General features: G+C 31.8%; 1 protein-coding gene across 4 annotated transcripts in view; it reads right to left on the reverse strand.

The window, feature by feature from the left end:
• Positions 1–27,493, reverse strand: part of LOC132736223 (T-box transcription factor TBX2-like) — a 70,512-nt gene that overhangs the window by 15,650 nt on the left and 27,369 nt on the right. Inside the window, exons 1-3 of one of the 4 annotated variants that reach the window (XM_060723326.1) lie at positions 9,436–9,722; positions 8,063–8,365; positions 2,181–2,454 (exon numbers count right to left, since the gene is read on the reverse strand). In XM_060723326.1, the coding sequence (XP_060579309.1) occupies positions 2,181–2,454; positions 8,063–8,365; positions 9,436–9,443 (585 nt within the window). In that variant the 5' untranslated portion in view covers positions 9,444–9,722. Of the gene's footprint in view, positions 1–2,180; positions 2,455–8,062; positions 8,770–9,435; positions 9,723–27,493 lie in introns of those variants that run through there. The other 3 variants (XM_060723325.1, XM_060723324.1, XM_060723323.1) reach the window with 3 other exon arrangements.

Consider the following 27,493-nt stretch of genomic DNA (forward strand, 5'->3'; position numbering starts at 1 on the left):
TCCATTCATGATCCCACGTATTGGGTGAATTAACGTAACACAATATGTTACCTTGTAAAAGATATTTCAAACTACGCACAACACCGAAAAAATGATATTACTGAAAATGGATTTTAAAGTAATTATGCATTGTCTAACGGTGTAAGGGTAACGTTAAAAGTTCGAATCACCAGTCAATGGAAATTTACACTTAAATAGCAAAAGATATTTTCCTCTAGCACACTTGAAAACATTTGAAAATAAACAACAACATTTAAAGCATTACAGTCGAATTAACTAAAAAAGAAAAACAATAAAAACCAAAAAAAAATATTACTAAAATAAGTTATTAACTAACAAATGGTGTTCTTTTTTTAATCTCAACTGCAAGTTGTAACAACCTAAACAATCCTGCTATATATGTTTACAAGGCCTGTGATTTTGATATATCTATATAAATATATTTATAAATAAATTAAAGTACTTATATACTTTATATACAACTATTACAACTTTGCTGTTCCTTAAATAATAAGTGTTTTATAGGCCATCAAAAAGCAATCAGCATGCACTGAGTGGACATGGTGTACCTTAGTTTTTTTCATAACAGTTTATATAACATGACAAATAGCCATTCACTGACTTCAAAAGCACCGAACCCACCTTCAGGTTATAGGCAAAAAACAAGGCTTGATACTTTACACCTATCAGAACGTGCGCTACTTATTTTAAAAGCTTTGTTGGTGATTTAACAAATTATCACTCTTCAGGCGATGTAACTTTTTCCTTTTTTCAAGAAAGTATAAATTATGCTTGTTATATTTTTATATTACACTAATAGAGAACACGAGTTTATACAATATGCAGCTGGCTTTTGCAGTAATCTGATGATTCCTATAAATGTTTTCTATTCAATATGATGACAACGACGACAATAATTATTTTTCAGGAGTAGTCGTTATTATTTTAGTGATAATCACAAATCATGGTCCACCAGCTGCTTGTAACGTGTTTCTTTTATACCTTCTGAATGAAGAGTCACGAGGTTGAAACGCGACCAGGCGATTACAAGTGTTTTACCTTGTAATTTTGATTCCAGATGCAGCTCGGTCTTCTGGCGATGTAATAACAACAGTTTTACAACTGGCATTTAATTTATATCAGTATTCTCTAATACCCCATCCACAAGTGCATTGCATAGGGAAAAATATTTTCATGCTTTTCTGTAACAAGATTTTTTTTCTCCCCTTAGAAATCTTCAGAATTTTTTTTCTACCATCAAAGTATGTAGCGTAATTATCAATTGATTAGGTAGGCGAATTATATGTCAGACAAGGTCTTACATACAATTAACATAAAAAGAAATAACAGTTTAAGAGAGAAGGGAATCTTAGCAGACGATACAAATACTGATTCTTGATTCGTGCTTTTTTCTCAAGAGTGTCAACTGTGAAGTACAATAATCTCTAAGCCCTTCAACTGTAGGATTGCTCCCTACTTCCTCCGAGTTACAGACAATATGTCTTTCGTAGCAATTACATGAAATTAGATTTCAAGTGCTACCCATTAGTATTAAGCAAGAACGCATACACTACATAGATACACAGCTACCGTTAGTTGAATAATTTACAATCTCTCTTCTTCACCAAACGACATTATGTCAGTACAATATGGCGCCGCTAGTCGGGCTAGAAATTTATTACTTTGGAACACTTGAATTTTCTCCGTATTTGCCACGATTAAAGAAATTATCAAGTATATGTCGAAATAGAAACTGCCATAAATGTAGAATTATTCCTCAATTACAACATTGAATATCGTACCTCAAACAAAAGAAAGATAATACATTTTTATACAATAAACAGCTCAATCTAAACTATATACAATTCTAAGAGGCTCTAAAGATTTTGTACGGAAATGAGGTTTTTCTACATTGTAATTCAACTTTTAATACCGCTGTAAAATAATATTTGAGAATTTAATATCAAGTCTTCACACAAACTTTGTATTCTATTGGGAAAAAATTCTTTACTATGTGTTTGCCTTATCTCGGACTTAAAATTTTAAGTCCTAAGGTCTTACAGATTCTAAAAAATGGCTGGGAAAATGTGAAATATTGCAGTCTAAAAAAATTGTCTTTCCAGTTCCATGAGAAAATAAGTTAGAGCCTCCGTGTTATACTTAAAATGTTTGATACTGACACTTACGAAGCCATGCTTGTCCGAGATGTTGTTGGTTAGCTTCAGCTTATGGAAGGACACGACCTTTTGCATCCATTGCTCTCCGGTGCTGGGAGAGTCCGGATGAATGTACATGCGTTTTGGCATTTCCGGATCAGCTTTCCCGGCGACCATCCATCTTGAGTTGTGAAATTTGTATCTGCAGTCGTCAACAGCTACAGTATCCATAAGAAGTATATATTTAGCGCGTTTGTCCAAACCAGTCACGCGCACTTTGTATGGCGGGAACATTCGTCTGCAATGAATGAATGAATATTTTTTTTAAATAAATCGTAAAGAGAAGGTTGTAATTTCTTGCTATGCTTTAAGATATAGTAGGAGTAAACTTTGTAACACACTTACGTTACATGTTTTGTCGACAGTGTTTCTGACGCGTAATTGTGTTATGGTAATGCAATTTTGATGTATTTCGTATGTTTCGGTTAAAATTGTTAAATTTTTAATGTTTCATTTTGTAGCTTATACCAAATTAAGTGGACAATGCAATTAAAAATTCTTAAAACACAGGTGAATGATTTATTAATTACTTAGCAGTTACAACATTATTTTTCGCCATGATAATTTTGTCGTCTGCTAATGTTTTTGTTAAGTAGTTTTCTCTCTCTCCGCCCTGCGTCATGATTTAAGTTGTTGACATATCGTCTGCTTATTTAGATCTATTAAAACTCGGGACTCGTATGCGTTTTCTAAATAAACATAGGCGTCTTTAAGCCCACTTGAAATAATTAATATGTGACACTATGAAACGTCATGAAAGTGTTTCTTGTTTGATTATTCTTTGTTTTAGCGTGCAGATTCTTACACTACGGGGAAAAGTAGTCCTCTAAGACTAGATAAATAATCCCAATGTATATATAAGGTGTGTATTTTAGTCTTTGAACTTCTCTGTGAATGACAGAAACCGAGATACGGTATTTATTTCACTGTCTACAGACGCCGACCAGAAAATTTGTCGTTTGGTAAAAGTAGATAACGGCGGAGACGAGAATGAACTGGCGTGAATATAAATTTATATCAGATTTTTTTTTCTTAAAATATTTCCGGTTTACTCTATTTATCATCATCATTAGCGAATGAAGTCTTTACCTATGGGATACTAAATAAATCAATTATACATATCAAAAATAAAATTTCAAACTTTTCATGTTACACCAACGCTTTTAAATGTTAAATGATAAATATTTATTAGCTATTTCCATACTTTATCTTTATTTAATCATTGAATTTAAATTTCAGTTTAAAACTAGACGGTGTCATAATATTTACAAACTAGTAAGAATTACTCGCATTATAGAAAGTTTAAAGATTCTGTGCAGTTACATCATTTTAATTTGATTTAATTTGAGTAAATCTCTAATGATTCGAACAGAATCCGGACATCTGATAAGACCGATTTTATTTACTCGTTCGAGTCTATAAAATTTTCTGATTGTGTACAGTGAATTAGCAGAATTCGTGTCAATTCGGGCTGGTCTAATTCGTGTCAGTGATAACAGCCGAGCAACTCCGAATTAAAATTAAGGGATTTCTGTAACGAATTTATCTGTTTTGTATCATGGGATCAGAGCTTAATCCGAAATGATACCGATATTAGTGACAGTGAAAATAGATAAGGGGTCTCTTTTCAAGAGCTATCTAGACTTTACAGGAATGTATAGGGAGGAAAAAAAGAAGAAATCTATTGCACTACATTTATCTATAATATTTGAAATGATTGGGGAATTATGCTTATAAAATAAATCTATTATCATAAATGAAATTGATTAATAATATTTAAACAAATATTTTTATTGTAGAAGAGAATATGATTTCAAAATGTGCCCATGTACATTATTCAAATCAGCGTTTTTCATATCCTAAAATGTTTATCTTTAGTTTCTGACATTTATGTTATGAAAGTATAATGTTATATATTAGATATTATAGTCTTAGGTGCCAGAAGTCTTAAGGGGGGCTTTAACTATATGAATTTACTACCACTATTAAACTGCAAGTCGGCGCAATTTATTTGCATACATAATTAATGATAATTAATGAATAAATAAAAAGCGTCTAGTTCTTGCTGATACCTCAGACGAAATAATTAATTTATTACAGACAAGTACAATTTCTGGTATACTAAATAAGTGGATAAATAGTAGATATGGTTATTAAAGTGGCTGCACAATAGAACCCTTCATGTGATAGTAGGCCATAAATGTGGCACCCCTTTCTGAGAAAATTCCCACTGTTTTAGTTTACAAGTCGCCAAGAAATATGATCGAATTAATATCTACAAAACATCTATTTCAATTGTATGATATACTAGTATTTGAAAGTTATTTGTATTTTATAGATTACTTGTATTCTATAACGTACATAAGCTGATTCAAAATTTGAAAATAAAGACAAAAATTAACACAAAAAGATGTTTAATTAACTACAGCTTCTGCTAAAAATGTAATTAAAATAGAAGATTGGGACTGGGGTTTTACTAATCGTGTTTAAACACGTGTTTTTCTACTATCTTTAAGTATATAATCAGTGTTGTTAAATCATGGTATTTTGTGAACGCGCTGAAAAATCTCGTCGCGACGGGCACCCTGTAAAATTAAAGTCGGTAAATCGGCTTTAATGCTATTCTATAATTGCTAACAAAAACAATGCCACTCTCGTTTTTATTTCTTGCGTAAAATTTACAAAATTCCATCCATTTGTCGCCTTGTGTGTAACGTAGTGTAAAACTTGGCGTTAATTTTGGTTAAACGCAAATTAGCGTAATTAATCGTATATTTATAAGCATTGAAATACCTATCTCCAGTTAGCTAATAGGTATTATTTTGTAAGATAAATAGTCTTATACAGTAGACAGTGTTACTCGATCGTTAATAATAAGATATTAAGCGTAAATCGTACTATAAACCAACAATTCTGTGATCCTAAAGAGTATATTCCTATCAATGAAAATAAATTACTTATGATAAAAAGAATTTGCAATATTCATGTATGATGTACGAGGTTCTTATTATTATATTAGTATGATATATCTTTAATTCATCAATATTCCTTGAAGAAAACAATAAAAAAACAACACTGTTTTTAATATTTCAATGCATATAAAAAGTTGTCTGATTGTTATTACAGGAATTAACAGAGACGGGACTTTCTTCTTCTTTAGAAATCCATGAATGTCGGAAATTAAATGATTTTTTGTGGTCCTAAGATGAGTATGATTACATTTTTCACCCCCACAATTCTATAAGCACAGCATGTTGCAAAAAAGAACCACATGTTCGTTTAACAGGAACAGTGCATACATTTTAAAAAGGTGTGAAATCGAGCACAATTTCGATAGTATCATTCGTCGGTTTAGGAATTACGCGAAACGTTTCTTTGAAGTTGAGAAACCTAATCTTATCACCCTCCTCATCAATTTTAGCTGACGGGGTTTGAGGGAGAAAATAAGAAAAAAGGGCCGTCTATATTATCAGATTGTTGGGATGCTGAGAATAATAATAGTTTTGGTTCACGATTATTATTTTCTCCCTTTCCTTTACGTTGTGAATGTTTCAACAATTTTGTTCAAACTATATTCCTAATTGTTACATTAAAATATGCAATATTAAAATCCAGAGAAACAGAACAAAATTAAATCTACAAGAAATTAATATCAATTCCTGTAATGTTCTTAATGTATTGATAATATATTATTATTTTTAAATTTGTAAACAGTTTGTGCACATATTTGTCAATATTTTGTAAAGAAAAAGAATCATTAAAAACCAACAATGCTTTATTATTTCTCTTTATATAAAATCTGTAGAAAATATTTAACATTTCTGAGAAAAGCTTTTGAAATGATTCAAATAGTTTGGAATTACCAATTAGCTTAAATCTGATTAAAGCTACCCATTTTTAAAGATATTCACATGAAAAGCTGATGTCGAGGCAATTTTCTTAAGCATATCAGCGCCAAACATTTGTTCATAGTTTCATCAAACAACTCTGAAAATACGCAATATCAAAAATAACAGAAAAACTGTCTCGCGAAGTCTTGTTGGGATTAGACAAAATCAGCCTCCAGTTTAGTGTTTTTAAATTGCCTTTAATGCGTTAGAATGATTCTACAAGATCCCCCCGTGATAGAGCGGCGCTAACAGGCTTTCTCCAGCGTCGAAAACCGACACTTTGGCGAGCTTCTAAACATTCTAGCGATACCGTAAATATGTTTTTAATTTAGATATGTATATTTTGATGGCTTACGATTAAATCATATAAAACATTTAAAGAGAAATATCTTCGCAGAGGTGTGAACGCGTTGAGAAATGGCGCTAGATCATTATTTAATGTTTATCCGGCGTCTACGCCACGATTGGAATAGAGAGAATTCTAGGGCGTCAGACAGGGGTCTGCCGAAAAGGCTTATCAGAAGCTATCTGAAAAAAATGGAAACCCTCCGAGTGAGAAATAAAATACTGCCTTGGTGGTCGTTTTAGACGCTTAATCTGAAGCTATGACAAAATAAAATGTGTGAAAATACTAATGGTTTGACGTTAAAATTATTTGATAAAAATCTTTGATACACATGATGTGTTTGTAGTTTAACAATCTCAACTCTTTCAAAGCTTGCATCCGTGTTTTTTTTTATGTCTCATTGAAGTCAGTTTTTCTTAGTACTTTTTAATATTTTAGGTTGAAAAGTAACGTTTTCTTTTCCCATTGCTATGTTAAGAGAATAACCTTCTTAAAAATAAATCATTATTTTTAATACAAGTGAATAAATTGCTTTTTTCTGTTGCTTTTTTTAAAAAATATATCATTCCGCTTACTGTCCAAAAATAAATCTTAATATTCTTCAAATGAAATCAAATCACTGAGGTAAATTTTGGAGGAGTATAAATTATTATATGTGCAGGGATATTATATGTCTGTGTTTTAATATTGCTGATATTTTTTATAGAAATATATATATTTTTATTATGACAATCATTCCTATAATTTGAATTAAAATAAATGAAAAATAGTTATAACTTAATTTAATAATTGCACCTTGTAATTTTCAGAACAACTTTGAGTTCATTATTCCCCATCATTTAGTATTTTGTCATTATTTCTTATCAAGTAACTGCACTTACATTTTTATGTAATAATTTTCTTTGAAATATGTATTTTGTCTCTCATTCTTAATGAAATTAAGATATATTTGAATAAATTATATTTTGTATGATGATGTTCTTTGTACAAGTCTGAAATAAAGTTTCTGTTCTGTCCTGTTCTTAACAAAATAGACTTTCAAAGCTACAACCCTATCTAAATATTAAAACACATTGTTAAAATATGTGTTATTTTATTAAAAACGAGTTTTGCACTAAAGAAATATTTTTAATATTAATATAGAATGATTATACATAATTTAATTAATTCCACTAATAATTTTTGAAGTACAAATATGGAATATACTTTTGTTTTAGTATTTATCATATTTTTTAAATATATTATCAGCTAGCATATAATTTTCTTCCAATTGCTCTTCAGATACATTTGTAAAAAATAAATATACTAAAAATAAATATTTCATATGAAGTTCTTCACATATTTTCATAGTTATACTTGTAAGTTCTATAATTATTTATAAAGGAAACACCCTTTAACTTGACTCACTTGTTATTTATATCATATCATATCATCTATTTAAAATGTATGTATGGTTCTTTTAGCAGAAATACAGGTTCATAAACTTTTTAAGAAAATAATACTTTACTAATGTAGATATATCCTTACAAAAAATGCCATTGATTACAGGACTTTGGTTGGTGTAACATAACTATTAACATAATTAAAGTTTGTTAGTTTTGTTTACTTACCGTCCAGATTTTGTGATGACCATTTCAGTTCCCAAATTATTGAATTGTTCCCACAGATCTTTGCCTTCCAGTTCTACTTTAGGATCATCTTGCACCTCAGACTCTGGAGGTTCGAGACTCCTTATCGGCCTCAAGTGTTGGTAAGGTCCTAATAAATCCGCAGGGGTAAGTGGAGACCTGCCCATGCTCTGTTGCAGCTTGGAAAATGAACTTGCAAGTCCCGGGTGTTGAAATCCAGCTAGGCCTGGTAAATAGTTGGCTTGTGCGGCCAGCAGCGAGTTCATGCCGCTATAGTCAGAAGGCCTGTGGAGTAGAAATGGATTATAAGCCATTTGGCTTGATTCTGAATTACTTCCTGGGAAGATCATTGGTAAATTTTAAAGATTTCATATATGATGATGTCCTAAAATTATTTAAATAACTCTTAAGTTATCTGTCACAAATCACAATATGTCTTATTCAAATGCATCTATTGTTTTCTAATGTTATGTTTAATTGTTATTATTATCAGTGCACAATATATATTAAGCCGCGCGGAATAAAACTTAAAATTATTTCAACAAGTTTAGTCCATTTAGTTTAAATCCTTTCTAAGTGTCCTTTTCAAACCACACCTACAGTGAATATACAAAACACAGAATTCACAAAACATGTATGCTTTCTATAACGACCAGATAGAATTTGCGTTATTTTCCAAAGCGCTACTCTAACACGTATGCGATTAGCATATTTGTTTTCTTGTAATTCGACACTAATTGGCTTTCATGCGGTTGGTCGATGTACAGTTATTGGCCAATCAGTGTAGAGAAAAGGCGGGACGTAATTTAAATATGCAAATAGTCTCGCGCTATCAATCATACTGTCGAGTGCGCGGTCTTGTCAGATAGTCGTAAAATGTTGTCAAACTGTCAGCGAACATCAAATCATAACCAATGATGATAAAAGTAGGCGGGAATGTAGGGCGGAGTTAAGAAAAAATCTGTATTGTGCAGAATTTCGTTGATTTGGAAATATGAATTAGAAAAATAAACAAAACATACACATATACGTAAATTCTCTATAGCATATTCTTAATACATATCGTTTATATGATGAAAATTAGTAAAAAAGAGTATAGTTTTCCCTTCAGAAATATACAATATATTCCATTTTGCCAATCAAGTATATCTTATATCTTATACCCCAGAAATATTAAAATTTATAGTTTTACGACATGTCTGAAAACAGCTTAAAATATTTCATGTCGGAACATTTTGCAAGAGAGAAGAAAACAACAAATGAAATTAAAAATGAATTCTATATATCATGAAGATATGCATATATGTTTAAATAGTGAATGTTTTATATATTTATATAGTTATAATTCCACTTACCAATCCATTATTAAATTTCTGTATGAATATATTTATAATTTCCAAGAATATAAGTCCTTTGTGATATGTAAGATAAACTTTGATTTAATTAATAACACTGAATATCATAAATTTTGTTGTCTCACTCTTACAGTTGCACTTCCATGTATCCCATTATTGATAGAGACTAATCAAGCAAACTTGCTGAATAAAAAAATACTCCGTATAATTTGAATCACAAATAGGTATCAATTACAAAATTATTTAGCAAGTGGTTGCAACATCGGTTAATTTGACATGAAATTAGCACACAAGAAAATAATCATACTAATGAAAGCTATATGTATTAAAGTAGGGACGTACTTGATTAGGGGGCGGGGCTTGAGCGAACATGTTCTTAGACAGTGTGGCGGTAGGTGTCACGTTTGGTGTTCACAACGTTCGGTTGATTGAAACAAGCGGCTAGAAATGGCGCCACAGTAGCGTTGTGGGTATCACGGTTCGAACCGGCACGAAAAGCACAGTGCAAACATTTATATTATCTTTTAAAAGTATGATATGATATGGGTCTTGCATAAAGAATAACGAAATGAACTGAAATGTGGATATATATTTAAGAAATTTAATTATGATATTTTAACAAAAAGAATATCCAAGGTTACATTTAATTTGCAATATTCCTTCAAAGAAAAGTATATTTATACTGCGTGCGTTATGTATATTACATGAAATTCTTCATATTTTTAATATATCTGGATAATAATGTATATAATGTCCCAGAATAAATACAAATTTATTAAACTGAGACTAAAAATAATTTTTTTAGCTGTTACACATTATATAAAACTTGACATCATGTTTATTATAAGAAATATTGACGTTAAATGTCACACATGATATCTCTAACGGTTTGTTACTTCCGTGCGATATTGGTGGAATTGCAGAACGCGGTGCCATATCGATCACGCTGTTTCAGTAGCGCATGCGCACACAACACAATATCAGTGGACAGTGCTTTATTTAGATTTCATGACACTTATACAACTTCCGTTTGATTTAGAAACAAGAAATTACACGGTAGATGATTAAAATCAGTGATTATTTTAGTGATGAGATATGAAATTAACTTGATGACACGTAAATATTGTAAAAAAAATGTTGTCACCAGCCCATTATTAGTAAACAACGTCTTAGACAAAAATCTTATCTTCCTTACTCTGACGTTATCATTATCAACAACAATGCAGTATTGTGAAATTATCATAGTGTTGAAATATTTTTTCTCTCTTAGATATTGGTGTCATGAAACAACGACGAACAATCTGTAAAAGAGTCCGAAATATTTAATATTTCATACAAATTGAGACAGAATAAATGCATTTATGTATATCAATAAAACTTTTATAATTGATATATGTTCAATGATTTTTCCGAGAAATTTTGTTTTCGTGTTTATTTTTCCATCAAAGATTATAAACATTGTCAAAACAGTGTAAGACCTCAGGTACAATATTTTGTCATTTCTTTTGTACGCTTATATTTGTTTTGTCATATTACGCCACGCATTGCAAATTTGTAAAGTAAATAGTCCGCGGAGTAAAACAACAATTCTAACAGGTTTAACGTCTGGAACAAATCAACACTAACGTGATTTGATAAATGATGTTTATGGTGTTGAGATGCAGAAGGACCCCAGGGGCCATGTTTAAAAGTAAACCACACGTTTCCATACCCCACCCACTATTGTCATGATTGATCTTTATTATCGGAAAAACAATGATCGATCTGTGATCGATCCTGATCAGAAATGAAAACATCCCTCATAGGTAGAAATTATCGCAGATCAAGTAAGAAAGAAAGTGGATAAAACATCAATTATAACTTGTTATTTTGAAGATAGTAAAGATTGTTACATAAGAAGTTCACAATACGGATTCCCCTCTGATTTCTGCGGCGCCAAAGGTGCAAAACACAATAGCGGATTAGGTCGGCCGGTTAGAGGGATTATAAAGTCGCGACTTGGGACTTAAATGGGCTGCTGGAATGTGTCGGGTTTATTAATAGAGACACGCTCCCTACTGATTATATTTTGGGGTTTCTTTAACAACACACACAACGAGAAAAAAAGAAGAAGAAAAGACCATCGTTCTTTCCTCTTTTACTGGGCCTTAAGCAATCAACTCATAAATTTGACTATAAATTTTCCCCTACTTCTAGTTCTGATATTTCTTCAATAGGTTAATTTACTAAGAATAGTTTATCAAAAAATGGCCTGGGTTTTTAAAGTTTAATTCAAACGCAAAATTGATACGTGCATTTGATCTGATTTTAAACCACAAATCGTTAAATTTAAATCACAATTTAAGAAAAATAATTATAACTAAATTATAAGGCTACAATGTCAAACATTTATTGATTTGCAGAATGTAGATAGATTTTTACCTACTGCGCCTGTCAAAAACATGTCTTATTAAAGTGTCAAATTTCGTGAAAAATTAATTGTGCCGCTTTTAAGGCATTGAGATTTTAAAGACTGATATTAAAACAAGGTGTCGTCTGATGTAATCGCATTCATAAAGAAATTAAAACCACAATGTAAAACTGGTGAAAACACTCCAGTCATTTCTTTAACCGATCTTCATCAAGGTTTAATAAACTGTATTATTGATGTGTCAACGATCCCGATCAAACTTGGTGATATAACAATCAAACCCTCTATGGCATATGTCGATAGTATATACAAACTATTATCAGATTTATTTAAACATTGATACCTATACCCAGACTATCTGTCTATGTAATTCAATCATTTAACAAACATTTTTTTTAATGATGATGAATGATGATAAATGATAATGATGATGATGATGATTGCCGGTTTCTTTTTTGAAGAAATATATGACGTCACAAGAATCAGAATGGTGCTTTGTTGATGACGTCAAAGTATTATAAGGTATAAGGAAATGAATGAAAATCATTAATTTTTAAGATGAATTTTCTTTTAAAGCAGCATGCCTCCAAAAATATGCTAATGCGCATGAAAATTTTGAAAATGTATTTAAAAAATAAATAAATAGTGAAGTGAACAAAGAAAGTAAAATACAAATTATAAACGTAATAATTACTAAAAAGAGGTTTAAAAAACGCCCTTACTGCGTTAGTCACGCAGTAGAAATATGATGATAAAAAATGAGAAAAAAATCAGCCTTTATTAGCACATCACATGTGAATTATAACTTGAATCTTCTTACTTTTCTGAAAATCTGAATAGAGTCTATATTTTTCTTTAGTTTCATTTTTTATTTTTTTTTGTCTCATCTGGAGGCATGCAGCTTTCATTAAAGTACGAAACAGTAAATGATAAAGGTTTTCAGCACATCTCCACATTATATTGAGCTATAGATAATCGACGTTTTCATCGGATACCAGCGATTTTAGATCTATAAAACTGAAATCTCACCCAGATAAAACCCGTTTTATACTCGCCTTCCAACGTGGTCTATAAAATTAATGTTCCTATTGTTTACACAAAAATCGTTTCTTCTCGTGTTTACTAATACAAGGTGTGCACGATACATAACATTTTATACACTTGCTCGTTATAAAAATTTACGCTTTCTCTTTGATTTCTGCCTTCAGACGCAACATTTTGTTTACTTATAGCCTCAGCAATGTCGTCTGCTTCAGAAACAACAGATTGCGAATAAAATTTATGGACTAGGTCACAAACGAGAGATGATAAAAAGAAATATTAAAGATCCCCATAATAAAAGGCTTAACTTTTGATTATTTACGCTGTAAAACCATAATGTCATGGTTTTTGCTGTTTTAAACGGCGCTAACTTTGCGCTCAAAGGAAAACGTGAGCTGAAGCGACCTACTGTTTTATCCAGGAATAAAATAAACAAATATGATGATAATAGTTTTGCTCCGAATGGCATGGAAATAGAAACAATTCCCATCTTTTATTGACATCATGAAATTTCCTTTGAAGTTCTTAATTTACCTTATCAAAGTTATGAATATTGTATACGGAAAAGTTTTCTTTTAAAATGTGAAATAATTAGAAATTCTCGTGTCTTTTTTGGCTGTGGGAAGCCTGTCTCCGTTAAGATAATTATTCAACAAAATGAATCTGCCAAGAATTTAAAAGCCCACTTTTGCTTTGGAATTTTACGCATGTAAACTAGTCTAATCTCTTATTTAAGTCGTTTGGAGACTGGGAAGTTTGGTACAGTCATGATGGTACACAGAATTACGTATACAATAAACACCTTTGATGTTCTAAAATTTTTGTCTCCCGTTTAAAAAAAATGTAGAATTAAAACACAATTTGATTTGGTAGATATCTGTAAATTAGTTAAGAAAGACGCAAGGGTTTGTAGAACGTTAAAAAGTTGCACAACGGTATTATGAAAAGAAAACATTGCATTATACTCATATACTTATGTCTCCATCTAATTTGCATGTATGCACTGTTTATGCCGAAACTTTGCAGCGTATTTACGATCTAATCACTTTCCCATAGACGTTTGGTGAAGTGGGTCTGAGCATACTAAATAAATATTATTCCTTCACTTCTTTTGTAATTGCAATTAAGTCTTCAAGGTTTATTATATTAAATGAAAATTATCTGATAAAGTTTCCGACAAAGTTTATGCGAAAGTAAGGCGTGTACAATTAAGATGGCGGCGTGATTACGCAATCTTGAGTAGCGGTCTTAGACTTTATCATAAAACGAGGTTGACGCCGTAAATACCGGAAGTTGAACTTGTACTCGGGATATTTCGCGCACTATGGTTTATACCGGCACATTATAATCTGATTAGGAACGGTTTCAATTATTCAAATATTACTTAGAGACACGAGTCTTAAGAAAAGTGGAAGAGTCTTTAAAATATAACCGATTTTCACGTGTAACTGTAAGAAATCACAAAGTGGTTTAAAGAAATGACAAAGTGTTTTAATAGAACATGACCAAGTTGTTAAAGTCTGAAACTATTTCCGGTGAATAGAAAGACGTGGCAGACCCAAAACGTTCCACACTTTATGATTGTAATGGGGTGATGGGCAATTTACACGATGGCGTAACATAAAAGCGACTTATCGCGTACACGTCACATTTCTAGAGCTCTCTGAACCAGCAGACGTGTAAATGTTCTTAAACGCGTCATTCATATGCTAATTTTCAGAGCAATTTACGCTTTCATTTGTCAAAGTCCATCAAAACTGGTGAAAATGACCCCCATTTGACGATATCAACTAAACGTCAGAAGCTATTGTGATAATTGTTAAACGTAGATTCACTCCATTAGAACGCAGTTTCCCAGAAAGAACTTTGCTGATCATAATTATAGTTACAAATGTCTTGTGAAAAGGTTTGCGCTATGTTTGCTGTAAAAAAATACCCGACAAAATACAACCTAAATCATTTATAATATTTTTACACCATGCATACTATTACCCTTGTTTTTCTCTCAAATAAGGGTAGGCTTACGTCGTTTACATACGTCGTTACTGTTATTTTTTTATAGATGAGTCATTACATAATAAAACAGTAGTATTATAACACTAAGCTTTAAAAAAAACACTTGATTCCATTTAGCCGCCAGAATCGAACATAAACCATAAATTATATCACTTTTAAATCGCCTTACAAATGTCCTCGTTTATATAACTTGAGATCTCTCTCAGATTAAAGCCGAAAAAGTTCACAAAAAAATGAAGACTAAAACTATAGAAATAGATAGAAAATGTGATAACAATCAGTCTGTCTCCGGCACAAACCATCTTCTATAAAATAACAGAGAGTAATCTCCTGGCTTCAGATGAGTACGTTAATTTAGCGCATTTATTGCTATATTAACTAGCAGATATAAGAACTCTTTTTCAGATGCAATTTTGTTTGAAAATAACCACATGACGTCTGGGGCATTTTCCGCTTGGCACGGCTTTTATCCTGATCGCCAACTCAAAATGTATATTGCGTGCGTTCGGTGATGAAAACGGACATGCGCACCTATAATCTGCCTTATTCTATTACAAAGCAGAGATAAAATAGCCGTTTTTACGGTGAAATTATAGTTAAAAGTAGCAGAAAACTAGCGAATTTCTCTCGGCTCTTGATAACATAGTGCTGGTTATTTGAAATAAAAAGACCTCGACTTATTTAAAAAGTAACCAATTTACGCTCATTGTGCACTAAAAACTGAGATTATCGGTGTAGCGTAAAAATGTCTTTCTATGAAAATGGCCCACAAGCACGAACATTCTAAGACAGAGTGAAAATAAGCACTTTTTTTGTAAATTAACGATATTTTGTATTCAGCGTCTTTCAAATAGAAAGATTTGAAAGACCCGGGTGTATTACTGCACACAAGAATAAGTTAGCTCAAAAGTTTCATTTTCCGGAAGTCTTTTTTATTTTAATTTTGAACAGAGTCAATAAATCGTTATAATTTTGTCACAAAATTGGACTCTAAATATTGTATATATAATATATAGGTAATGAGAGAAAAAAGTTGTTTCTCTCAAAATATTTCTACTTATAATTTATAACTTTGATGACATGATTAATTTGATAAAATTAATTTGATTCTAACAACGTTTGCGCATCAACCTCTCATTATATTCCGCAAATAAATCCGTCCTCAAAGAGCATCTCCGATTTAAACAATGTACAAAAATGCAACAAATTCATTTAAATGAAATGTGATTAATTCTTTGCCTTTCTTGTTTTGTAAATTATTTGTTAACATATCACTTTACTGCTGGAATTTATGACAGAAAACGCGGAATTACTCCGCGTAAGGAGATCTTAAATCGTTCTGAAGACGTCTAAAATCAATTAATAGCGTAAATTTTCAATAACTTACGGCGAGGTTTCGGAAACATTAGAAGTTTCGTGTCTTTTGCAATACGCAATTAAATAATATTACATTACAGGGATGAAATACCGTCTTATATAACATAAAAAACAAACGAGAAATGGCTTCTGCTAATATAGACTCCAACCCGTTGCTAGGATACAACCAGAACAAATATATCTATCTATCTAAATAAAATAGAAAAAAATAAAATCTTGTTTTATTATGTCAGTTTGTATGATGAAATATAATATATCAATTGTTTTTTTTTATTTTGCCTATATATATTTCACATATTAATTCAGAAAGTGTTTTTTCTGTTACAGATCGCGTTAATTTACACGTAATGTCCAAAGTCCGCTCAGATCAAATACAGAAATAGCTAATAATTTGAGAATCGGGTACATAAAATGTACATGAAAATAAAAAAAATCTTATAAAGTTAGAGGCAGTGACACTATAAAAACGTTTGAAGTACTTTACTATTTTTGCTTACAATTCCAAAGATTATATTGTTATTTATTGTTATTTATAACATTAGGATGTCTTTTTTGCAAGTTACTAAATGTGCGCTTAGTGCATTTAAATTTGTGTAAAACACGGCAATGTTTGAACTCTTTGACAATATATTGCACATAAGAAGCGATACTTATTTCGGCCAATATGTACAAAGATGGAAAAGCCATATTAAAATAAGATAGAATAAAACAAAACACCCTTGAAGACTTTTATACTCTTATAGTAATAAGACAAGTTTCTTATAGAAATGACGACTGTTTCATATATCTATGAACATTTTCTGTTTGGCATATTTATTATTGTTAACTCTATTGTCGTCTGCTACTAATATATACATGTAAAGCGATTGAGGTTCACACTTGTATTTGGCACTAACAGCTATCATACCTGTCAATAGTGTGTTACGAGAAAAATAAAATTAAAATTATATTGCTTGTGTTGTTAACATTACGAAATCATTTGAAACTATAAATACAATAATGCCCGATTTGTTTCACAAAATGGAATATTTAGCAAGTTAGTATATACCATGCCAGCTGATTGTGACGGTTTCTTGTCGGCACGACGCATGCCATATAGTATTGCACTGCTTTTTCAGCTGACATCGTGTAATAAATTATACTAAACAACACTTATGACACGATTTTTATACAATTTTGATATGTTAATTGTTGAATTTTAGAAGAAATATGGCCACTCTGATCACGTGGTTTGAATATATATAATAATTATACTGAAGAATTTTTGTTGAATTGACCCGCCTAGTAAAGTTCAATACTAATTCCGAAATTATGACGAATTGTAAATTTAATTCCATTGTTTTATGTATCTTTAACTAATCTACATCAGCCACTTTGCTAAAATAAGAATTTAAAGAATTCAAATAGATCTTTCTGGAGGAAAAATAGAGTAGAATTTAATTTATATAAAAAACGCCTGAAACGGGCATGCTGCAGGCTCAGTTTTATTTTAGCCTGTAGATTAACGAATTTTTGCCCTTTCAACAATATGAAAATTTTATTCACTTCTGATGCTCAATGTGCGTTTAATAAATATAAAGATTGTAATATTCGTCGATTGTTATTAAATTGATTTGAGAAACCTATTTTAGAAATATCACAAGGAATAAAAACATCGCAAGCGTTTCGCTGCAGAACGCTGCGTTTAAGTGTAGGACAATTTATCCCCTACAATACAGCCCGTCACGTCTGCGGACTGATGGTGTAAAAAACCGCGAAAATGAACTGTGAAAGTTTATTATAGTCATTATTGCACCAATTGAAAACCACTGATTGGTCAATTATTGGTTAACACTTTTGTATACAATTTTCGGAAACATGATAAATTGCAAAGAACTTGTTGACTTGATCATGATTGTTATAAAGAATATAATCAGGCGTTAATCGCTAGATATTTTACACATTTTGAACACGTTGAATATTTGTGTCCCCCTGTTGGTGCCAAACATATCTAACATAGGATGTATCCAAAGGGAGTGTAACGTGTGGGTGGGGTAATCATGAAATTTATGACGCATTTCTAACTGAATAAAAAATATGTATTGAGGCAAACTAGCATTGTTTGGGCAAGCGTTATGAGTTGCAATGATATTATCGACGAGTCCCATGACGTTGTTGAAATAGAATCAATGTAAATTTTATTTATTTTAACCTATTCTTGTTTTGAGTAAAACCCTTGCACACTAGTGTCCTCATTACAAATTTCAATGACATCGGAGAAAGTAATGAAATAACGACCCTGTTCCAATATCAAAAGATACTTCTTGTCAAAACAAGGCATTTGAAAAACACTGGACCATTGGCCAGTTTTCCCAAAGTCGGTTCATTTTTGACGTATTTTGTAAGCAAATAAGTGTTAGTTTTTCTTTTTCATTTGTATTGTCCAGCATTTAAGAAAATGAGAAAACATGCAATATTGTTTTATAAACATCTTACTTTTTTAGTTTTGCAAGCTTTTGTTATGACCCTTATCATAGTTTCTCATAGAAGGCCAACAAAGCAGCATTGTGTCAAAGATGCATCTAAAAATGGATCTATAAATTAAAGTATGGTGAAAATTCAGGCGGACTATGCAAGAACGTTTTAAGATAATTGAAATATTTTATTAACAATTTCTCTTTGAGCTTTCAGGAGGGACAAAGTTTTCTGTGTTTTGTCAAATGAATTCCAAATACTATTTTTCATCAGAAGTCAAACTTGAAGCAAGGATACATATCAGGTCCGCCGTGAATTTATGATTGTAGACTGCTAAACAAGTAGTTTTTCTCAGGTGAAAGTTTATAGCTTTTCACTTATTTGACTTTAAAGGTAGCTGAACTTAACTGCATTAAATTCATGAAGTAATTAGTTATATGTGATAATGAAGTAAACAAAATTTAAATTTAGATTTCGTCACGTTGATTCTGCGTGTGGGACTTGACGACACCCTTGTTCCGCGTATTTTGCAGCAGACGAACAAAGTTCTGTCGAGTACAGACACATAAATTCACGAACTGTTATTGAAAGACGGTGAAAATATTCATTTCAGAGACAAAATTGAAGAAAAAATGATGTTTAAAATTTTTGATTTGTGACAACGTACCATTATTTTGACAATGTACTAAACGACCTTTTAGAAACAAGAGAACAAACATGGCGAAAGTCTCGTAATGTCTCGAACTTGCGCGTGATAACGACATCGAACCGAGAACAAGTCGTAAAAACACAGGAAGTGTGTTTTTTGACAATAAATCTTAATAATTATAAGCAGACGATATTTTTGCAACAATGTTCTTGCGTTTAGTCAGCCATATTGTTAAATGATTTACGATTTTGTTCCGGTATGATTTATGAAATAAAATTACAAAAGAAGCTGTCATTACTGTTGTAATTATCAGGGATGACCGACGGCGGACACACAGGTTATAACGAGCAGCTATATCATCATCTTTTCGTCTGCAATAAAATCGAATCCTTTATAGTATCTTTCAGTATTTATACCAAAATAAACACATTGCAGACACACACGAATTATCTTCCACCATTTTGACCATCTTCGGAAAGCTCATTTCTGAATGTAATTCCTTCTATGAAGTGAAAAAAGAAATAAAATTTAAAGGGTCACTTCAAATGATGCAGCGCGTATAAATTAGTTTTTAGACATTAGACATTTGCATAAATTACAACTGTAAGACAAATTCAGCGTTCCTTGCGTTAGAATGACCGTGATTAGTTACACGCGCCGCTGTGGTTGCTAGGCTCTTTTGTAAACATCAACAATGCCAGTAACAGACATCTTAATTGTTAAAATGCCACTTAAACTTTCTACCTTCTCAGGAGTTGAGTGAAAATTCCCAGGGTCATGTGACCAAAATGAAGAAAAGTCTCGCAGCGAATGCTACAGAAAACGACATTTTGTGTTTCCTTAGTAACGCGTGCGCGAGATTGTCACCAGGATACTGAAACATTTCTAATATTGATAGAATAATGAAATAAAAGATAATTACGAAAAATAAAACAAATGAGTCTTAGATAATAACTACTAGATTAATAAAAAAAATAACGTGTAGAACTTATGCGGTATATTTGTTTATCAAATGTGAAACCTTTTGGGAAAATGTCGTCTGCATTAGACAGAAAGATCTCGAAAATTATACAATGATTCAATTAATGATAAACCGGTTGTCTAATGAAGCAATTAATATTGTTACAGTATAACAGAAATCCTAAATTAGAAAAAAAGAAAAGTACTAAAGATTATAAGAATTGAAATCACAAAAGTCTAAAAAAAATGCTTGAACCGGGGAAAAAATGACGGAAAATAGAAAGCAGCGGAAACCGACGCAATTAGATCTGCATATTGAAAGGGCGTAAATATTATCCGTTTCAGTGAAAAAATAATAATTTTCTTCTCGTATTTCACATACTTTTGTTTCAATCGAAACCTGAGTTTTGCTGCAGACAGTTGTGTTCCTGCGGATGGATGAGGTTGCTGAAATCCACTGCAATCTTTTGGAACTTTCAGTTGATAAACTTAGTTCTAAATTTACTCATTGTCTTTAAAATAAACATCACAATGTGTACGTTTGATGATTTCTGTTTGTCGTCGTCGGCGTTATGATAATCGCCATGGCCTTCGTAAGAAAACTGTCATTATAATTATCATAATCTCATCAAAATCGTTGTTGTCGTCATCATCTCTATCGACTTCATCATCATCATCATCATCATCATCATCATCATCATCATCATCATCATCATCATTATGATCATCTTCGTTGTTGTAATCATCCACATCATCGGCGTAGTCGTCGTCTTCAACATCATTCTCATCATCATCCGCTAACATCATCATAAACAACAACTACTACAACAACAACAACTAATTCAACAGCAGAAGCAGCAACAACAACAACAGCAACAACAACAGCAACAACACCAGTAAAAGAGCAACAATATGAGCAACAACATCACCAACAGCATCCGCGACATGACCTCCGTAATTTTAAGCAACAACAGTGAAAAAAAGGCCAAAATATTTTAATAAAAATTAGACTAGAGAAAATATATTAACATCTACTGAATCATAAAATAACAATATTAGACATACTTTAACAGTTTGCATATACTAAGTTTGTCTTAGATAGATAACAAATGTTGAATAAGCAAATATAGCTTGCAGATATTTTTGGATATTTAATGATACAGACTTAAATGAACAAGTAATTGGATGTATACACTGGCTGCCGTATTGTCTGGTCGCACTGTCTCTTTTAACATACCTGATAAACAAACGTAAAAAAATTAAGCCGCGTCACGACAAAACCAACATAATGGGTTTGCGACCAGCATGGATCCAGACCAGCCTGCGTATCCGCGCAATCTGATCAGGATCCATGCTGTTCGCTGTCAGTTTCTCTACTTGTAATAGGGTTTGTAAGCGAACAGCATGGATCCTGATCAGACTGCGCGGATGCGCTAGCTGGTATGGATCCATGCTGGTCGCAAACCCATTATGTTGGTTTTGTTCTGACGCGGCTCAAATATACTCTCTTGGTGTTGAAAATAAGATTCGAGTATATCCGAATGTAAAACTAACCCATATAAATGAATTTAGATAGATGAAATTACAGGTGAGGGGTTTAGAGCGGGCGCAAAGGTCCAATGGTAATGTCATATGAATTGAGGTCGTAAGTAAGATCCTCCGTGAGCGCACAGTCTTTCTGAGGACACCATAACAACCGAGGCCCCAGTGTAAATGGTGCTGCATGGAAAATAAAACTTTTGTAAGTCTACAAAATTAATAATATCCTAGTTATAAAGTTTTGGTTGTCTTATTCGAACAGGAAATATGAGAGCCTTAGACAATTGTCTTATTATATAGAAGATTAGTAAGATTTTATATATAGGCGTTAATTTGCTACTTTGAAATGAATTCCTCCATTTAAATTTCAAATAACGAATATCATATTGGATCAAAATTTATTTATTTATTTTCAATCCATATTTAAGTCGCATGACAAATTTGAATTTAAATCTGTATTTTCGCAAGTTGTGGCTAAAATCTGTTAGGCGTCAGAGAGGATAAAGTCTGGCCACCAAAGTTACCCGTACAGCACAGTTTAACAGGTCATCCCGGACTATACTGTTGAAGAAATCGCCTTAGGTAGCCACCTTCAGCCAAAACTTGTAAAATTACAGATCTTATCACGGGTTATCGCGGTAAAATATCACAAAATAATCTCTTTGAAATTATCTTAAAACAACATAAGAACCTGTATTTTTACAAGCGATTGTCGTTTAACATTTTGAAATAAAAATGGCGTATTTATTACAGTTTTAATGTAAGATTTCAGACCAACCTGTTTGATGTCAGCGGCGATTTTGCGGACATGTCGATAACTGGACGCCACCCAGGCTATCTTGTCGCGACTGTTACATATCAGGGGTCAAAATATAACCCGTGTTGTGAGTTAATCTTATTAAAACATGTTAAAAAACTTAACTTATGATCACCCGACTAGATATCAAAATATATAATCTGTGGAAGATTATTTTTCTTACTTTAATCTGGGCAGATGGCTTCAAGAAGTGAGTAATTTGAACAAAGGCAAAATATCTGTTACTGCTAAGTAACACTTAAAAATCTATTTTGCATTTACATTCCAGGAATGGTTAAATTCAATTCAACGTTTGATATTGTATTCGGTAATTAAAGTCATAAATATGTTCTGTGTTCTTTTTAAATAAACAAAGGTGTAATTTTTTCCTTGTTGACTTTTTCATTTGCAGCAGAGGACATCATAATATATGAATATTTGACACGGGCATTTAGTGTATATATAAAATATACCAGTCATTGTAGAAAAATAGATGAGTCCCTGAGTTTACAAAAAAAAAATATTAAAGACTTACAACCACAGGCGATTGATTAAAGAAAATCAAAACAAGTACATGATCAGGACTTTCTTTTTGTACTAAGTAATAAGAAAAAATAAATGTATTCAAATAATGTTTATTTACAAATAGGTCCAAATTTTTTTGTTTTTTCTTTCTTGCTGGATCCGGAAGCTATAGCTACGACATTCTTTTTTACAAGTGGAAAAAAAGCAAACAAAGGGCATTAAGTACATAATTATATAATTGAGTAAAGTCCGTGTAACGCTATAGAAACAAAAACTTATTTACTACCCCAGTGCTGACAGACTACATATATATCTTCACCATAACTCGAGAGAAGAAAGAACGCCATAAATCAGAGGTTCAAAACGAACTAATTAAAAGTCATTTTCTTTATGTTAACATTGTGAAAGTACATTATTATTTTGCTAATGAACACGAAAATAACCGGTGGGCAATATTTACTGATTAATTGATAGAATGTTATGACCATATTGGTCGCCAGTCGAGGTGCGAGGTCCGTGTATATGTCGGGCTGACCGCAGGGCTCGGACCAGTGTGCTCAAGAAGTCTTTTTCACACTAAAACTTTTATGTGTCTATTGCCTTTCAACTGTTACGTAACTGTTATAGATAGATCAAAGGCGGTATCTGCTCGTTAATTGGTTTTAAGTATTATATCATGACTGTTAAATATGACATTAATATATGAAACTGCCTATCACATAACATCATCTGAATTTTAAACTTAAAAAAAATACGGTTTAAATACAGTTCTTAAACTTTTTTTAAATTTATATTCATTTTTTTCAGTTCATCATTTTTCGAATTATTTTAATCCAAAATATATTAAACTATGCAAGATTTTATGACAGTTGATTTAAAAATGATTATATATAGACTATGAAGAAAGAAAGATATTTTTAAAGAAGAAAGGACAAACTGCAAATATAATAATAATAAAATGAGACACTGCATCCGGGACCAATGGGTATATTTCACCGCTGCAGATAAAAAAAAACATTGTGTTGTCAATCCTCATGCTACACGAAATAGTTTTAAAGTGGGGCCAAAATATACATTTTATTGTCCCAGTTTTAAAACGAAAGTAAAGCAAGGCTTAAACTTTGTGTAAAAATACTATTTCTTTAATTCAAATAATAAAAGCGACACTGCTCATTGCAAGTAAGTAAAAGAAAAACAGTTTAACATGTGAGGTTATACTTGATACAGACAATACATTAATACAATGCAATATACACATACTAGTGTATCTTTATTGGAATAAGTCATTGTTTTAAAATAAAAAGCATTTAAAAGTGTTTTTGAAAATTTAAATCTTTAGTAAAATGTTGGAAGACATCGTTCAAAGTAAAGTTTAAAGAATGATGTTGAACAGATATTGAGAATCAACAAATTTCTCCCCCAAAGTATACATATGGAGTCTTTGAAACATTCTTGCACAATCACAATCATGAATACATTTCTAAAAATAATACACGCGAAACGTTTCTAGGGAAATATGTGCTAATTGTACAAGGCAACACAGCCAATCAATGGCAACACAGCCAATACAGGCCACTAAGCCAACACAGGCAACGCAGGACACTAAGCCAACACAGGCAACACAGGTCACATAGCCAACATAGGCAAAATGGCCAACACAACACAGCAAACACAAACCACACAGCCAAAACAGCCAACACAGGCAACAAAGCCAACACAGCAAACACATACAACACCGTAAAAACTGCCAACACAGCCAGCAAAGCCAACACAGACAACACCGCCATAAGAACCAAGCATTACCCCGGTGAAGGGAGACATCAGTTGCATACCATTCAGTGCATTATTTTGGGCACGGGCTTGCACGTGAGTAGAACCCACTGATTTCCCGTATGGAGTACGTCAATATTGAAATATTAAAATACCGAATAACCGAACAGGGATACGATACGAGAATTGAAAGTAACACTTTCAGATAAATCTAACTGAATGTCAAATTCCCCGTAAATGAAGAAAAAAAAAACGAAGATTGAAAAAAAATATTTGAAAGAATGGTATTGCGTAATCAAGTACATACCAATTATAGCAATAAATCACAGAACTTTCGTAATGCGCAGTAGAAATTATCTTTCATCTTAAGTGCATATTCTGTTGTTTTTTCTTTAACCAAAGGAGAAACTAGGCTACATTAGCATATAATTGATATTCGCAACCATACCAAGTTCCATGTTATACACTTAAAATGGCAAAAATGTCCTTCTTTAGTTAGCCCAACCTGTCAGTTCATCTTGTTATTATTTGACATACGACTTCATCTAACAGATAAGGATAAAAGCGACAACTATTTAACTTCATCTTTATTTGTTAATTCCTTCTAAAAAGACAAACAATTGCAATTAAATTCAAATAGTTTTTAATGACAAAGGTAAATTTATGTCGCAAAAAATATCAAAAAACGCAGCCGAGTATCAATTTTGCCCGTGATATGCCTTCATTCTTTATATATCTTTACAGTGTTAATTAGTGAAATGTCATAAATTCCCGAAAAGTCATGTTCTTCAAAAGACTTAAAAATTAAAAGAGTTTTTATTTTAAATACATCAATGTCAGAGCGCAGAGACGCTATGTTTGTTCAGTACGGAACGGAACGGGGGCGTGGAGCATAGCGTCGTTTTCTAGTGGCTCATCCGCGAAAGAGTTGAAGATCTAGGCAAAGTCCTTAAAAAGCAAGGACTGTTCTAAACTGTTTTCAGTTTCACAAGTTAAACTTTTTCATTTAAAATGTCAGACAAAACAATTCTTGCGCGTTGTTTGCACTAAACCCAATCGGAAAAAGGACACTGTGTGGGTTTATACAAAATTACGAAAATTATAAACATTTTTTTGGCTTTGAAATTTAATAATATAAAATTATATTTTAACAGTATCTTTAAAATTTAACATGACAACAAGATATGTATATATTCACTGTTCTATATAGATAATGAAATTCAAAATTCTCACTCTGTCAATTTATTATTTTATCAGGTAAATTTAAAATCAACTAAAATATAAAATGGGTGTTAAATTTATAACTTAACAAAGACAATTGTAGAGTTATCATACGATTTATAAATGTAACACTTACACTCTTAAGGGCTTTCATAAATATGATTTAAAGAACGTCGTGGGGGGAACGTGTTAAATTATTACCATACCAAGTGACGCTATATCTTTATTTTAAAGTTTACACTTATATATAAATTGCAAGTTTCCTACATCAAACGAACTTCATATTGGTTCACTCAATTTTGAATAAATACTTGTCATTTTTGATATACCAACAATAATACAATATATGATAACAAGTTAGGACCACGCCGCTAATGAATATAAATGTACGGAATCCAAATGGGACTACGTCGGAAACAAAAAAAAACAACAACGTTTTGATGACAATTATTTTCACGTTTCCATGTGTTTAATGATAAATACTTCCCTGCAAAACACTAAAAATTTGTTTTAAAATCGTTTATCTTAATCAATTGAAATTAGAAATGTATGAAAACTGAAAATGTATGGTGAGCAGTTATGACCACGTCAATATTGATAAATGAAAAGAAACAATGTAGTGATTCAATTATATACGGCCGACGCTTTTCTTTGTCAAACTTTGTAATCTTATTCAATAACTTTTCCTGATATTATCCAAAAATACTAGTAAGCCAAACAGACAACAAATGGTCTAACTTGATGGTATAGTGCACAGATTGAAGAGAGACATTCTCACTATAACCACAACTTTCAACATTACAAGAAAAGCTATTGGTATAAATAATTCGCGTTTCGCAAAGACAAATAAAATCACTTTTTGCACATAACTATACGACACAATGAAAAAGTTTTGTTGAACAAAATCATAAATTAAAAAAGAAAGTACGGATATAAAATAAAAGTACACGTATTCATATGTCTCCCTGATTAACTACACATATATCAAAATACATATGTACTTTAAACCTTAACTTGCTAAATTTGTGTAGTGGATTTTCCTTGTTTTGCATTTATAACAGTCATTTCAAAGTGTAAGGGATTTCATTATCAAAATATTCAAAATATTAAAATTGAGGTTCCAACAGTATCGAATCTGGTCAGACTGCCTGGATGTGCAGGCTGGCTTGACCCTATACTGACGCCAAGGCCTAATTACTTCCGGTTTCAGCAAGGTAAGTGTTAAGGTTGTCACTGAGCAGCCATTGTTGAAAATCACTGAGGAACTACTTTCAAACAGTTCACTGAGAGCATAATACAA

The sequence above is a fragment of the Ruditapes philippinarum genome, unplaced genomic scaffold (genome assembly GCF_026571515.1).
Source record: "Ruditapes philippinarum isolate M1 unplaced genomic scaffold, ASM2657151v2 ctg414_1_1_1_1, whole genome shotgun sequence".
In the NCBI taxonomy this organism is placed as follows: domain Eukaryota; kingdom Metazoa; phylum Mollusca; class Bivalvia; order Venerida; family Veneridae; genus Ruditapes; species Ruditapes philippinarum.